Here is a 16,104-nt window from a genome sequence, read left to right on the forward strand (position 1 = left end):
CATGCCACACTAGCATGAGATGTGTGTACTCTCCCAAATTCAATTTCTCTAAAATTTATTTAAATTTTGATTAAATTACACTTTAATTTTTAATTTTCAAATTTTAATTTAATTAATACATCGATCTTTATATTTTTAAAATATTAGTTTTTATGCCAAAATTAAATCAATGGATTAGAGTGCAAATAATAAAAAACGTGAGGATGTTTGTTGCAATTAGGCCTTGTTATTGGGTACATGGGAGAGGAAGGGGAAACCAGGGAAGCACCAGTCTGAAACCTTGACTACCTGTTGTACTAGTTGCACTGGTGACTTCTTATTACCAACACATGCAAATGCAATCAATCATGCAAGCTAAAAATAGCAGAAGATGCGGCAAAACAATATTTCTTCTCTCAAATTTTCTCAATATCGTCAACTCAACAAAACAGACCATTGAAACATAAGACACTAATAAAACTTATGACTTGGCCTATTGAAAAGGAATCATTCTGAAGCTACCAAGAAAAGCAGATGAGTTCCAGAAATAGCAATATTTACAAAGGTAGAATATCGATTCGATTAATTCATACGTTGGCCAAAAGCCAAAACATAACATGAGAAGATATGGCAAGAAGAAACCATGAGATGAATGCCAAAGCAATGGAGATTTGGAACTTGCTGCATGGGAGAAAGGGTGGTCTCTTGCAGTAATGCAAGTCATTTGTGTACAAAATTGCAACTCCAGCTGATGCACATGCAGCTGCAAGTGATAGAAGAGATGTAACCTGTAATTTGAGCAATCATTACAAATACATTTAGTTGATTATGTACGTATTGAATAAGTAAAAATTTATCGATATCAGAAAATAAACAAATTTTAACAAATTTTAACAAATTTTTTGAAGCAACACAATTGTTAAAATTAAAATCCACTTCTTGAACAGCATGGTAATGCAACTAGATGAGAATGGGAACATGGAAAAGTGTCATTACTGCAAAATCAATTCAAACAACTTGGGATTTTGCAAATAATTCAAATTCAAGGATTCTTTTCATCGTGATATTTTCATAAATTTCACTAATTTTATTCTGACACATTATTGCATTGCAAAGAAAAGAACCACATAACCAGATTTGCCTAACAAGTTTGGTGAAATTTTGTGAAAGGTGCCAAAGTTGTTCATATTTATAGGTGTCTACCAAGTATGTCTGACTGCTATATCAAGAAGCCAAGAACCTCAGAAAAATATAAAACACTAAATGAAACAATCATTCATCTCCATCTTCAAACTTTTGCTGATTTGAAGTTTAAAGGCCAACATCAAAGAGAGCTGTTCAGGAGACAAATAAGGTGATAGTTTGGATGGCGGTCTATCCTGATAAACATCTAATTGAGGGAAATCAATAAAGTGAGTTTGAAGGGAAATAGGAAAAATGAACTATCTCGTTATTTCAGATCTCATGATAAGGCTCCCCTACCACACGGGAGCATACACAATAGAAGATGATTGCAGAGTTTATCCTCTTCTCATTCAAGACTTTTATCCTGTTTTCATGCACAAGTTTTAGCTTTTCTTACTTTGAAAAACAGGAAATTTGCTTGAGCATGAAGTTTGTGTGCAATAATTCATTCAGCAAACCCATACCCTAAACCATTTGATGTTAATTGTTTTTAAAAAATTAATCTAGATTAGCAGCTGCTCCATCCTTCAGTGATTAATATATGGGATTGAGCAATAAACACGTTAAAGAAAAAAAACATGTATATATAAATTAGTGCATAAAAACAGGAGTGTGTAAAAATATATTTACCCAGTCACCAACAACAAATAGGCTCACTAAGACAGGATTTTGCAGGTTTCTCTTTGATCTCAAAGCATGCAGATCAAGGCACGCAAGCCCAAAACTCCAAAGTAGTTGAAGCCCCATTGATGCAATCAAATAGCTGAATTCAATATGCACATATCAAAATTGTAGTACCACCACATAGAAGAAATGATGCACTGCTAAGAAAATGTACCAGAAGTACATAAAAGAAAAAAAAATTGAGATCAGCATGCTGTTGTGACTTGAGAGTAGGAAGTTATGCAATTCAGTTAATCTGTTGATGTAAGCTGAGTTGTCAAATGTTCATTGGATTTTATAGTCAAGATTCAGTTGAGATTGTTGTAACTGAATAACCATTAGCTAAGTGTATAAATACTGAATTCTGTAGAGGGATGAGGCATTCTTTTTGAAAATAGATCAATCATTCTTTCTCTCTAATTCTCTCTCTCCTTCTCGATCTCCCTTCTTCTTCTTCTTCTTCTTCTTCTTCTTCTTCTTCTATTCTTCCTACTTTCTTCCCTTTCTTCTATTTCCTTCTCCCATTTTTTCTATTTCCTATCTTGTTATGGCTCTGCCATAACAAATGCACGAGTAGCAGAGAGCCAGAGACTGCCTTGTTAACAGATTTGAACATACATCCATGCATACATTTGGATAGTCATGCATACAAGTTTGTCATCAATTAACACCCAAACATCTTAGCATTCCAATGATCATGGATATTAAACTTCAGTTTTAATCAAAAAGCATATAAAGGAACAATCTTGGACCCCATAGACACAGATGGTTAAGCAACATGGTTAGGATTTATACCCAAAAACCACCAGATTGGGAATACAGGAATGGCCAAAAAGTGATGGAAGAAAAAAACACTACTTTCTATGCTCAAGGATAAACCAGATGTTCTGCAGAGTCAGAGAAATAATGTAAGAGTTAATTGATAGAGATTAACTGAAAGCACCAGTCATTAACACAGAAGAATGCCAGGGACTTGGAAATTAAGTTATCTGGCTAGCTAGGGAAGTAATATAATGAGGTCTGTTCAAAATTTTAGTTGCCCGATTGTGCTTAAGTGCCCAGAACTAAGGCTGAATTGACATACATTTAGAATATGACTTGGCAATGCTAGTACGCTACAAAATTAAACAGAAAAAATTACCAGAACTAAAATGTTTTATGGTAATACATTAGTTACCGGAACTAAAATGTTTTATGGTATTAGATTAGTCAGTGCTACCGATTCCTCCTAGGTCCCCAATCACCTAATAATATGGTTGTTCTTCGTTCTTAGTTTGCTAGATAAAGAGATCCATCCTTCCAAAAATGAAATATCAATCAGGCTAGCACACCCTCTAAAATTGTGACGAGAGACAAGTATTTCTTAGCAGAGAAATAGTTTATCAGAGGTTGATCAAATATTTATGTGAAGCATATTTCTTGTTTGTCTCTCCATCATCTACAATTGATTCTGCCATTGAATGGCCTGCACTCTTCAGAATTTGGTATGTCCATATTGATAGGGAGGCAGAAGGCAAAATGACCATTTTCTACTTTTTGTTAACTGTTCATCAACTCCATTTTTACTAATATTGAATAAATGTTCCAGATTGGAAACGTACAATGCCATCAGGTCTGTTAGTATAGAGATTTTTCTAATAGGTTCTAGTAGGTTCTTGTATTTTCTAGTAAATACCTTGTAGACTTGGATCACCTATAAATAGGTGAGGTATGTGTACTGGAAAGATACTTCAGAATATACAATACCAATACATGTCAAGATACTATCATCAAGATACTATCATTTAATCAAGATGGTATTAGAGCCTTCAATTACCTAACCTCTTTACTTCTCCCGTCCAGAGACTCGAAGACCCAAACTCCTTCCTCCTTCAAGCTTCCTCTACTCTTTTCCGTCTGCAACTTCACCGGCGAATTTCTTCTCCATCCTTTTCAAATTTGAGCTGTTTCTGCCTCTTCATCTTCTACTTCAATTTCCGGTTCAAAATCGAAAGTCATCGTCACAAGAGAACGAGGCAAAAGCGGCAGAATCCATCTCCCCTCACGACCAGAAACATTTCATCGAGACCTCTCTTTTCCCCAATCAGATATTTCCTTGAGAAAAAAAAAAAAAGGCAGAAAGCAGTTATGCTAGGGCACTGAGCAATTCGGCTACGACGATCTCCAAGACGGTCGATGATGCCTTGATGCTGCAAAACTCAGATAATCCGGCGATGCTTCTCATGTCTGTTCAATTAAATGGAATCAATTATCGAGGATGGAGCCGGGCGATGAAGATTGCTCTCGGTGCGAAGAACAAACTCGCATTCGTGGAAGGAAAAATCGATGCGCCTGAGGACGGATCTGAGGAATACGAGAAATGGAGACGATGCGACTATATGGTGACGTCGTGGATCCTCAATTCCATTTCGAAGGACCTCGTCGGAAGCTTCCTCTATGCCACCACCGCTCGAGAACTGTGGGTTGAGCTAGGAGAACGATACGGCGAAAGCAACGGACCAATGATCTATCAAATCAAACGAATAATAGCGTCTATCTCCCAAAATAATCTCTCTGTGACAACATACTATGGCAAATTAAAGCAACTGTGGGACGAACTGGCCAACATTGTCCCTATACCTCCATGCATCTGCGGGTCAGAGAAGCTAGCAACAGAGATTCACAATGCGGACCATCTCATGCAATTTCTGATGGGGCTCAATGATACCTTTGATCAAGTTCGTAGCCAAATCCTTCTACCGGATCCATTACCAACGGTGAACAAAGCTTTTTCGATGGTCCTACGGGTAGAGTCTCAGAAAGAAGTTCAATCCAACCTCACAGAACACTGTGAGATAGCTGCTTTGGCCATCCGATCTCAAGGTAACAGACGAGACTACAAGAAATAAGACGCAAGGAAGGGCCATTGTGACTACTGTAATTTGGATGGACATACACGAGCTGGATGCTTCAAATTGATCGGTTATCCAAAGTGGTTTAAGAGCAAAAACAAGCAATTCAACAATCCAGGGACGTTCAAGCCGAGATGCACTGCTCACATCTCACATTCTGAAGGTCACAGTATACAATCTATCTCGGAAACACCGTTGGCAAGTGCTGGACCGATCGCCTCCAATGAATTAAGCAGGATAGAAGAAGTCAATACAAACCTGGAGCTACTGCGACAGGAGATGAGCAGATTGGTCAAAGGGAAAACGGTTGCCTCAATAAACACAGCCTACTGTCACAATCCGGCCAACTATACTGGTAACGGCTTCAGCTCTTTCAGTCCTACTGATTGTTCTGGTAATGGCTCTTTAAACTCTTTTACTCATAAAATTTCTTCAATATTCGCCTGTTGTGCTATGATAACTGGATCAGAAGCATGGATAATTGATACTGGTGCATCAGATCATGTCACACACACCGTATAAGCATCATATGAAATCTATATGTTCTATTACTGCTCCAATAACTGTACACTTGCCGAATGGCTCTTCCACACAGGTCACACACACCGGAAATGTTGCATTAAACACACATATGAAGTTAATTGATGTCCTCCTTGTTCCTGATTTTAATATGAATCTTCTGTCTGTATCCAAGCTACTTAAGCATGCCAACTTGACAATACAATTTTATTCATCGTGTTGTTTTTTTCAGGACCAGAAGAATAGGTCTGTTATAGCTATTGGCAAAATGATTAGTGGTTTATACATTTTAGACAATAATAGCTTCTCTGTTTCCAGTATCCAGTCCTATGTTGACTCTGTATGCAATAAAATTGCCCCAAACCTCAATGTAAAAATGGCTGAGCTTCAAAAGTGCAATAAAGAAACTACACATCTTGCAAATTCTATAATAAAAATTCGTTTCTCTGTGATTCATGCTAGATTAGGACACTCGTCTTGTCATAAAATATCTCATATACCTATGCTAAAGCAGATTGTTGACACTAATCACACGTGTACCTTATGTCCTCTAGCTAAAATGTCCAGATTGCCCTTTCACAATAGTAATATGGTTACTGCCAATCCTTTCGATCTTGTGCATATGGACTTATAGGGACCTTTTTCTATTCATTCTATCACTGGTGCTAGGTTCTTTTTAACTATTGTTGATGATAAGACTAGAGCAACTTGGACCTATATGCTTAGATTTAAAGATCAGACATATTCTGTTTTGACATCTTTCATTCAATATGTCAATACACAATTTAGAACAAAAATAAAAAATATAAGGTCCGACAATGGAGGAGAATTTATTAATAAAAGGTGTACTTCTTTGCTTTCTTCATACGGTATTGTTCATCAAACTACTTGCCCTTATACACCTCAATAGAACGGGACAGTAGAAATTAAACATAAGCACCTTCTCAACATAGCTAGAGCCATCCAGTTTCAGGCTCAATTTCCAAAAAATTATTGGTCTGAGTGTATATTGGCTGCTACCTACATCATTAATAGAATACCAGTCAAAGCTTTAGGATGGATAACTCCTTTTGAAGCCTTGTTTCATAAATCACCCAGTTATGATCACCTAAGAACTATTGGTTGCCTGTGCTTTGCCATTAATAACAACCCTCAAAAGGATAAATTTGACCCTAGATCTACCAAATGTATTCTCCTTGGATACTCAACTACACAGAAGGGATATAGATTACAAAACTTAGACACAAAACAAATTTTTGTTAATAGAGATGTTTTTTTTCATGAATCCACTTTCCCTTTTCGACATAATCCCTCTCAGGAGTCTTCTTTTTCAGATATTGTTCTTCCTGTTAATTTAGTTGATGACGAATCAAGCTCTTCCTCTAATGTTCAGGTTCCACCACATCCGGGTTCTGTTTCCCAATCACATTCCTAGGAACATGTCTCTTTTCCCACTCTTCCTTTAAGAAAGAGTACCAGAATTCATAGTAAACCCACTTGGATGCAAGATTTTGTTGTAAATCATCTATCCACTACTCCTAACATTGGTTTGTCTGTTTGCTTTACACCTTCACATCACATTTATCTTAATACAATTTCTCACATTCATGAACCCTGCACTTACACTCAAGCCTCCAATGACCCTAATTGGATTGAAGCCATGGACCATGAACTTTCGGCTCTTGAAAAAAATGGAACATGTATTCTCACTGATCTTCCAAAAGGAAAAAAAAGCCATTGGTTCTAAATGGGTATATAAGGTTAAAACCAAGCCCAATGGGGAAGTTGATAGATATAAAGCTCGTTTAGTGGCTAAAGGATATAATCAAATAGAGGGATTAGATTTTAAAGATCGATTTTCTCCTGTAGCTAAAGTTGTCACCATTCGGATCTTTATTGCTTTAGCTACTTCTAAAAACTGGCCTATCTTTCAAATTGACATTAATAATGCCTTTTTACATGGTTTCTTGGAAGAAGAAGTATACATGCATCCTCCTGCAGGTTACTCCAAAGCTAGTCCGGGACAAGTTTGCTTGTTAAAACGATCACTCTATGGTTTACGGCAGGCTTCTCAGCAATGGAACTTGGAGTTCACATCTTTTATCCAGTCCTTGAGCTTTGTTCGGTCAGTACATGATAATTGTCTTTTCACACGGGATGACAATGGTACATTCACTATCCTGCTAATGTATGTAGATGATGTCATTATAAGTGTTAATTCTGTACCTACCATTGATCATATTAAAAGTGCCTTACATTGCAAATTTACTATTAAAGATCTTGGTCATTTGAAATATTTCCTTGGTTTAGAAATTGCTAGATCTACTTCTGGTACTCTCATCAGTCAAAGGAAATGTATCTCTGATGTTTTAGGTGACACCGGCATGTTACATGCTAAGAATGCTTCTATTCCTCTACCCAAAGGTTTGAATCTTGATCCTTCTACTGGTAATTTACTTTATGAGCCTGATAAATATAGGCGGCTAATTGGCAGGTTGTTATACATTAACATTACTAGACCTGACATTAACTTTGCAGTTCATTATCTCAGTCAGTTTATGTCAAGTCCTAGAAAGCCCCATTGGGACGCCGCCTGCCATGTCTTAAGATATCTTTAAGACTTACCCAGCTAAGGGATTATATTTTTCTGCTACGTCCGACTTGTCTAATCTTTCCGCTTATTGTGATGCGGATTGGGCCACTTGTTCTTTTTCTAGGAAATCTGTTACCGGTTTTTGTATTTTTTTAGGAGATTCTCTTATCAGCTGGAAAACCAAGAAACAGAAGATAGTTTCCAAATCCTCTGCCGAAGCTGAATATCGAAGCATGGGAGCTGTCGTGTGTGAGCTTTTATGGATTTCATATATATTAAAAGACTTACAATTTAATGTGCAATTTCCTGTTTCTTTGCGGTGTGATAATCAAGCAGCCATTCATATAGCTAACAATCCCGTTTTTCATGAAAGAACAAAGCATCTTGACATAGATTGTCATCTGGTCAGGGAACAACTCCAAAAAGGTTTTGTTGCTCCTGTCACGTGTCTTACAAAATCATGCATGATTTCCTTATTCTTTAAAAATGGAAATTTTGGAAGTCCAAAAAGAAATAAATTCTTCCATTCCAAACAACAAAGCTAATGGAAAAGAATTGAATTGAATTGAATTCTTGCTAAATCTTTGATTCCAAACGAAGGGGATTAGCTTGAATGTGATCCTATGATAGTGTTGAAAAGAAAATAATTGTCTACCAAACCCTTCTATTCTAATTAACAAGGGATTCCCATGCATATTAAAACTTTTCCCCAAAAAATTATCAGAGGAGAAGAGACCAATTATGATGAATCAGCATAATGACTGATACTCTGAGCAAGTCATATATGAATCAGTATAAATTCCGAGCTAAAATGTGTTAGAACAGATAACATAATCTTAAACGAAGAGCAACCAGCTAATTTGTACCCAGTAAAAAGCGAGATACAACGAAATTACCAGAAAGCAGTGGAGTTGAAGAATTCACGAGCAGAGACCATGACTCCAATTGAAGCAGCTGCAAAAGAAAACTGCCCAACTCTCAATCCCAGCCCACTGACTCTCCCTGGACTCCCAAACAACTCCTTCATCTCTATCTCTAAAAGAAAGAAACTTTCCCTCTCTATAAAATACCCTTCACAACAGACTGAAAAAGGAAGGAATTTTTAGGTATTGGGTGCTTTTCAATTTGATCTTTCACAAGATTCCATGAATGCAACACCTCCACCAGCACCAGCACCACCACCTATTTCCTGTGAAGCAATGGACAAAGGCTTTGATGTGGAAGTGGAATTTACATGGATTTGGGTTTCATTCCTAAGGATCTCTCTGGTCTGTTTATGGAATGTTCTGATATCCTTGAAAACTGACATTTCTTGCTTTTCAATATTTACATTATTATAAAAAATAGGGCAAATTACTAATTATCGCTTATCATGCCTACCCTGCATTCTTTATTTTTTAGAAAAATTTATCATTGACAAAATAATATTATTTATAAATTATTTTATTGACAAAATAAGTCATTAATGTTGTAACTAAGTATCTAATTTGTAAATCTTATGCCAGTCTAGGTTCCAGTGCCAATTCTAGAATTCTAATGTTAAATTTTTAAATTTCAATATTATAAATTAATAATATTGTTAAAAATATAAAAAATTATATAAAAGTTATGTATTTATAAGTTACAAATTATTTATCAATTACCCTCTTAATGTTATAATAAATAAAAATTATTATTCAGTAAATTTACAATTATAAAATTTATTTATTATATATACCTATAATTTAATATATAACCACATTATTTTTTTATTTAAAATACAATTATATTTTTATAATTATTAATAATATTTATAAAATTATAAAAAAATTAATATTTCCTATAATATTATTAATATAATCAAACAAAAATAACATTTGAATATAATAAAAAAATTTAGTCCACATAAAAATCAAGAGAAAATGAGTGAAATTTAAAATATTATCTTATTTTTATATTAATTAAAAATTTATAAATATTAAAATTAATAACAGACAATTCTCCAGTATTCCTTAATTTCTAGAACCAACCACTGTACACTCCAGAAAGGCCACCCTGACCCTGTGGCTCAAACAGAGCTCAACGAGGGCCTGCTTCTGTGGGCTTTGATGGGCGTGCACGCGCTCCTCGTCCCTGTACATGAGTCAGTTCAGCTCACTAGTGCGACACGCTCACTGATGAAAGGGGAAGACGTAGAAACAAATACCCAAGCAACAAAAGCAGAAAATACACTAGAAAGCTTGGATCGATTTCCCTTTCTCTATAACAAATTCTACTAATCCAATCCTTTTTATCTCGGTACGTTATCTTCTTGCTTTCTCTATCCCTCTCTCTCGCCGCTGCTGCTGCTATTCCATATGTCGATGTGCCATCGGAAAAACAATGTTATTTCGGTTTCTGCTATTTTTCTATTGTCGTATGTGCTGTCGTGTTCATTTCTGATAGGCAATCTACTCCACGATTCATTTCTGTATAGTTTTTTCCCTTTCCTTTAACAATTTTTGTGATTAAATTTATTATATTATTTTTTTGTATTAAAAACAGAGGTCGTCTTGCTAACTTCTTATCTCATATATTTTTTTTATAATGAAATATTCATATTATTATAAAATAGAAATTATTATTAATAAAAGAATGAAAAAAAAAAATTTTAATTGGTTAAATAATAAGATATATTTATTATTTGTTTAAAAAATAAATATATCCTTTTAATATATTAAAAATTATATTTTTTAAAAATAGGATTTAGGAATATATATATATATAAGTTTATCCACATAAAAAATAATTAAAACAATTAAATTATGGATAAGTAATGAAAAAGGATTTAGTCCCCACAAAAAGTTGGAGGAAATAGTGAAATTTAAAATACTATTTTATTTTTATATATTAATTAAAAATTTATAAATATTAAAAAAGAAAGGGATATTTACGATTTAATTTTTAAGTATTGTCATTATTAATAAATTAAATTTTATATTTTTAAAAATCTATTAAAATGTCTCTATTTTTTTTTCCGTCAATGAAATAGTTCTTTTATCTATTTTTATTATTAAAAATATAATAAAAAACTAAATTACTCCCATTCTTTTCCTCCTCTTCCTCCTCTTCCTTTCTCCTCCTTTCTCCTCCTTTCTTTTCTTCTTCTTCCTCCTTTCTTTTCTTTTTCTTAGGAGGAGAGAAAAAAAAAAGAGAGGGACTATTTCGTTAATAAAAAAAAATGATAAGAACGTTTTAATAGATTTTTAAAAATACAGTGAGAGAAGATTTCGTTGACTACAATGAGAATGAACTATTTCGTTAACGAAAAGAAACGATAATGATATTTTAATAGATATAAAAAAATATAGAAACTATTTTATTGATGGAAAAAAACTATAAAAATATTTTAATAGATATAAAAAAAGATAAAAATATTTTAATAAATTTTTAAAAATATAAAGTCTAACTTGTTAATAATAATAATATCTAAGGACTAAATAAAAAATTTTATTTAAAATAAAATTAAATTTTAAAAATTTTTAAGTTTCTTCTTTATCTAATTTTAACATAAAAAAGAACGAAAAATTATTTTATTGAGAAAAAAATATAAAAACGTTTTAATAAATTTTAAAAACATATAAAGATTGATTTATTAATAATGACAATATTTATGAACTAAATTATAAATTAAAAAAAAAAAACACTAGCAATTCTCTTTATTTACTCTCAAATATGACATGGCAGCAGTGTAGTGGTCACTTATCTCGCTACCATAGAATTAATACTGCAGAGGTTCTGCTAAAAGCAAGCTCAACGTATAAACCCTAAACCCTTAAAAAGCTTCACTTCATCGGCTCCACACCCAACCCTGAAGAAGGCAATGGCGTTTTCTGCAATTATCCGCAAATCGGCGTCCAATTTGGCTCCGGTAGTGAGTCGAATCATTCGGAGAGGTCACGGAAATAACCTATCTGCCTTCTTCCCCCCAGTCAGCAACCATACCGGTTATTCTCACAGAGTACCGTCTGTTGTTCTACAATACTATTCTACGGCAAGTGATGCTAAGAAGCAGAGTTCGACTGAGTTACTTCTCCGAGTCATTGACTCCGAGATCAAGGTGGCTCAGGAAACTGATGATCACGACCGAGTAAGTACTTGTTTTGGATTTTTCTCGCTTATGGGTTTTTGTTTTGTTGCTTAGAAAATGAAAGGAATTAAAAGAAAAATTATGAAAGGGGCTGTGATTTTAGGCTATGCAATTTAAGGGCGCAGTTGTGCGGTTATCTCTGTTTTCTGTGTATTGTTTTAGTTCAAAGGTAGAAAGTTATGTAATTGATCTTTGATTATGTGTTCTATTGCTGAAGATAAATGGGAACAAATGAGATTTTGCATGATGTGTTTGCACTTGATCTTGAATTGCAAAAAATTGGAATATTACAATTCAAAGTTCTCAGCTTAGTTTGGACTTACCTTTGAACTGTAATCTTTGCTTTGTATTGGTCTTTGATAATCGATAGGGATAAGGTGAAATCGAAATTTGGGATTTAATATTTACATCTCATAGAAATTTGAACATTTTTTTTGATAGGTGACCATCCATGCAAGCCTCTAGAGAGGATCCCCCCCTTTTGAAGGCTCCTAAAGAAATTAATATGTTGTTATAATTGATTGCATTTTCTGTCGATTCAAACAATGGACTTGCAAAGGAGTCCCTGAAATTGACTTCCATAAAAATTTTGTGAAATTTGCATTTCCCTAGCACTCTATTAGACATAGCTTTGTCAAGTATGGGTTTAAGTTTTTATTTTTATGATTTTGCTTATCTGGTGAGCAAGCATAGTCCTTTTCAGAAAGAAGTTTGTTTTAAACCTAGGCCTAATTCAATCTTATATATGCCTATTTAAAATAGCATTTTGTGATCATTTGTGTTGTTTGTTTTCTGATATGTGCTTAATAGGCTGAAGAGCTTCCAAAAGAGTTCCCTTTCAAGATTGATGATAATGCAGGGCAACAAACTGTAATTCTGACAAGAGAATATGAAGGTGAACTTGTAAAGGTGGATGTTTTAATGCCTGATCTTGTTACAGGGGAAGAAAATGAAATTGATGATGAAATTGATGATATTCAGAAACCAGCCCGATCTAGCATCCCATTGGTTGTTACTGTCTCTAAAAGGAGTGGAATTTCTCTAGAGTTCCATTGCGTTGCTTATCCCGACGAGATTGCAATTGACAGCTTATCAGTTAACAATCTAGAAAGTCAAGAAGATCAAACTGCATATGCAGGGCCTAACTTCCAGTAAGCTACACTTACTCGACCAGTAGTGATCAGTGTGAGGGTTTTCTTCAGTCAGTTTTATAACAAGACTCTCTTGTCTATTTTTTTTGACAGTGACTTGGATGAAAAATTGAGGAAGGCTTTTCACAAGTACCTGGAGATTAGAGGAATAAAGCCTAGCACAACCAACTTCCTGCACGAATACATGATCAACAAAGACAGTCGAGAATTCTTGGGGTGGTTGAAGAATCTTAAGAAGTTTATTGAAGCATAAATCTTCTGGGACCAATTTTCACATGATTGAAAAGTCTAAATTTGTATGAGCAGCTGAAGAAGCTCAGGAAATTCACAGAAGCATAAGTCTTTTTGCCCTGCAAACACTGTCATGGTAACCAGCTTTTATACCCTTCACCCATAGCCACCTTGTAGAGTAGCATCCCATCGTAAGTTCATTGAATTCCAAGAACCAATGTTGAAATGACGTCAGTACTGGGAAGTATATTTACGTTGTTCTGGCATAAATATTCTTCTATAGATTAATTTGTGTCTTTTAAGCTGGTTTTAGGTTTTCTCGGTTTCCTATTTTCAGATTGTTGCTTTCAAACTTCAACTGCATAGCCTTTACTTCTTTAACAGAATAGTATTGCAGAAATTGTCATGTTAAATTTTTTGAAAAGCATGCTCAGAGTTTATTCAACTTGTTTGATGATAATGGGCTAATAAAGAGCACTAGTATCCTACGCCATTAACATGATTTGAGAAAGTGATTAACAGTCAGGTTGATGGCTCAAATACTTACTAAATATTTCTTTTTCTTACAAATGATTATTTTCGAATTTAAAAATTATTACAAAGATGGATATAATTAAATAATTAATTAAAATCTAATAAATGCATTAAATGTAATTATTTCATTTATATTCTAAAATGTTTAAAGCAACGAGAAAAAAAATTTTAAAATAATTTTGATTATTAGTTTAAATAATAATGCTTTAAATTTTTATAATTTACCATTCCATAGTTATAATGTAATATATCTAATTTAATAATTAATAAGACTAAAGTTTAGAGGAAGTATTCATTATTATCTTTTTAGTTCTCCATAACTTGCATGAAATTTTATTTTTTGTTTTTTTAGAAAATTTTTAAATTTTCTTTTAAAAATAATCTTATTATTACCCAAAGAGACAAACTAGAAATAAGAGAGGCCTTCTTTGTCTGCACCAATTTTTCAAATGTTTTTTCTAGATAAATAGGCATAGTTCTTTTGATTTTTTTTTTTCATAAATTTAATTATATTTTACAATTTTAGTTTTTTTGGCCATCTTATGTAGATTTCTCAAGTTAAAAGTAGAATTATTTCTTTAGATTTTTTAAGATCATTGTATCAGTTAGATTATAGGTGGTAATATGAATATGAAAATGAACTTTTATGATACCATAAGTACTAAATTGATGAACCAAGAGATTACTATAATTTTCACTCGTTTTAAAAGTAACCAGAAAAAAGATTTAAAAAAAAAAAACTATCAACAAGTGGTAGATATAATAATAAAATCCTCTACACTTCAGGAAGAGAATTAATATTCGATTTTTGAAAAATATTATTAATAGAGGAAAGGTACTACTAATTTTAAAAGGATTGTTATTATGTGAATCTAATATAGACATAAGAACATAGAGTAACGAGTAAAAGAAAATGTAATTTGAACCTATATTTAATCTGATTTATTTTTTTAACTCTTTTTCTCATTTAATTCAAAAATTATGAATCACAATTTTTTAGAGCAAATTTTCATCATGTTCTTAAATTTTAACTTAACAGATTAAAATATATATATATATATATATATATATATATATATAAAATTATATTAAAAAAAAATCTTATTATTTAATTTTGAGTAAAGACATACGAACTTCTCTTGTTAATCGATATAATTTGATTCGATCAGAAACATTTATAATATCCTAAATCCCTTTCCATAATAAAGAAATAAAAATAGATCTTTCACATGATGGACACGTCGTTCTCCAAGCAAATGTGGGAGACAAACAAATGGACCAACTGGATCGACGACAATACCCTCCTACATTAACAATACCAATTGTGGCAACATAACATTCTGCATCCAAAATGTAAAAAATTATTTATAATTCATAATTAGAGCAGAATTAAAATCCTAAAAGCCATTCCTGTGATACTTATGAGAACTTACATGAGCAGCACAACTCTCATCAATAATAATTCCTTTCAGTCGGTTTCACTTACTAAATCTTTTTATCTAATCCATTGATCTTGGTGTCTACTTTAGAGCTTGCATTGGAAGTATCTTTCATGATTGTGATGTTTACTCCCACCCAAATATTATGTATCTGGATTAACTCTAATATGTTTTACATCTTTAACGCCTCTGAAAATGGCAATTCCAACAAATGATTAAGTTGTGAATAAGGAATGACTTACGATCACTATCCTGTCTCTCATCTGCTGTTTTGCAGCACATAGGTCCAAGATACAAGAACTCACTAGACCAAGATACCAAATTAAGGTGATTGTGCTGCTAATAGAGGGATAAGCCATGTGTTTACTCTAAAGCCATAAAGAGGATTTCCAAACTGCAATGACAAATAATTTTGGAAGTAACACTGAGAAAATCCATTGCTTTTTATTTCTTATGAATGTCCATCAAAACAAGCTGAGAGAGAGAGGAATCAATAAAATGAATTTGATCTTGTTCCGTTCTGAGGATTTGCCAAAAGTTTTATAAATTGAACAGGTTCATCTTCGATAATTTGTTGGACCTCTAAGTCCTCTTCCTTGAATACAAGCGTTGAGAACTCAACAAGCAAGTTGAGAATTGAATCCTAGTGGACAAGGAAAGAGGCAGCAAAATCATTTGGAATTGGATTGGTGATTTTTTTCTGGTTTTTTCTTAATTTGATTTGGAAATTTATTTTGAATGAGGCTAATTAGATCTTTTCTACAGTAACCAACGGGAAAATGAAGTGTAAATCATTAACAAAATTAAATTA

General features: G+C 33.3%; 2 protein-coding genes across 3 annotated transcripts; one reads left to right on the top strand and one right to left on the bottom strand.

Moving 5' to 3' along the window:
• Positions 1 to 371: 371 nt before the first annotated feature.
• On the bottom strand, positions 372 to 9,173 carry LOC110618510 (CASP-like protein 5B2). 2 transcript variants are annotated; one of them, XM_021761652.2, is made up of 3 exons: positions 8,727 to 9,156; positions 1,795 to 1,927; positions 372 to 767 (listed from the first exon to the last, which is right to left on the bottom strand). In XM_021761652.2, the coding sequence occupies exons 1-3, from the start codon at positions 8,855 to 8,857 to the stop codon at positions 567 to 569; spliced, it is 465 nt and encodes a 154-aa protein (XP_021617344.1). In that variant the 5' UTR covers positions 8,858 to 9,156; the 3' UTR covers positions 372 to 566. The 2 variants fall into 2 exon arrangements, with proteins under 2 accessions (XP_021617344.1, XP_021617345.1); XM_021761653.2 differs by lacking the exon at positions 1,795 to 1,927 and having other exon boundaries at positions 8,727 to 9,173.
• A 674-nt stretch (positions 9,174 to 9,847) lies between these two features.
• On the top strand, positions 9,848 to 13,622 carry LOC110618496 (uncharacterized protein At2g39795, mitochondrial). The gene is made up of 4 exons (XM_021761635.2): positions 9,848 to 10,107; positions 11,568 to 11,938; positions 12,749 to 13,089; positions 13,183 to 13,622. The coding sequence occupies exons 2-4, from the start codon at positions 11,672 to 11,674 to the stop codon at positions 13,340 to 13,342; spliced, it is 768 nt and encodes a 255-aa protein (XP_021617327.1). The 5' UTR covers positions 9,848 to 10,107; positions 11,568 to 11,671; the 3' UTR covers positions 13,343 to 13,622.
• The last annotated feature ends 2,482 nt before the right edge of the window (positions 13,623 to 16,104 follow it).

This window comes from Manihot esculenta, chromosome 7, assembly GCF_001659605.2.
Source record: "Manihot esculenta cultivar AM560-2 chromosome 7, M.esculenta_v8, whole genome shotgun sequence".
In the NCBI taxonomy this organism is placed as follows: domain Eukaryota; kingdom Viridiplantae; phylum Streptophyta; class Magnoliopsida; order Malpighiales; family Euphorbiaceae; genus Manihot; species Manihot esculenta.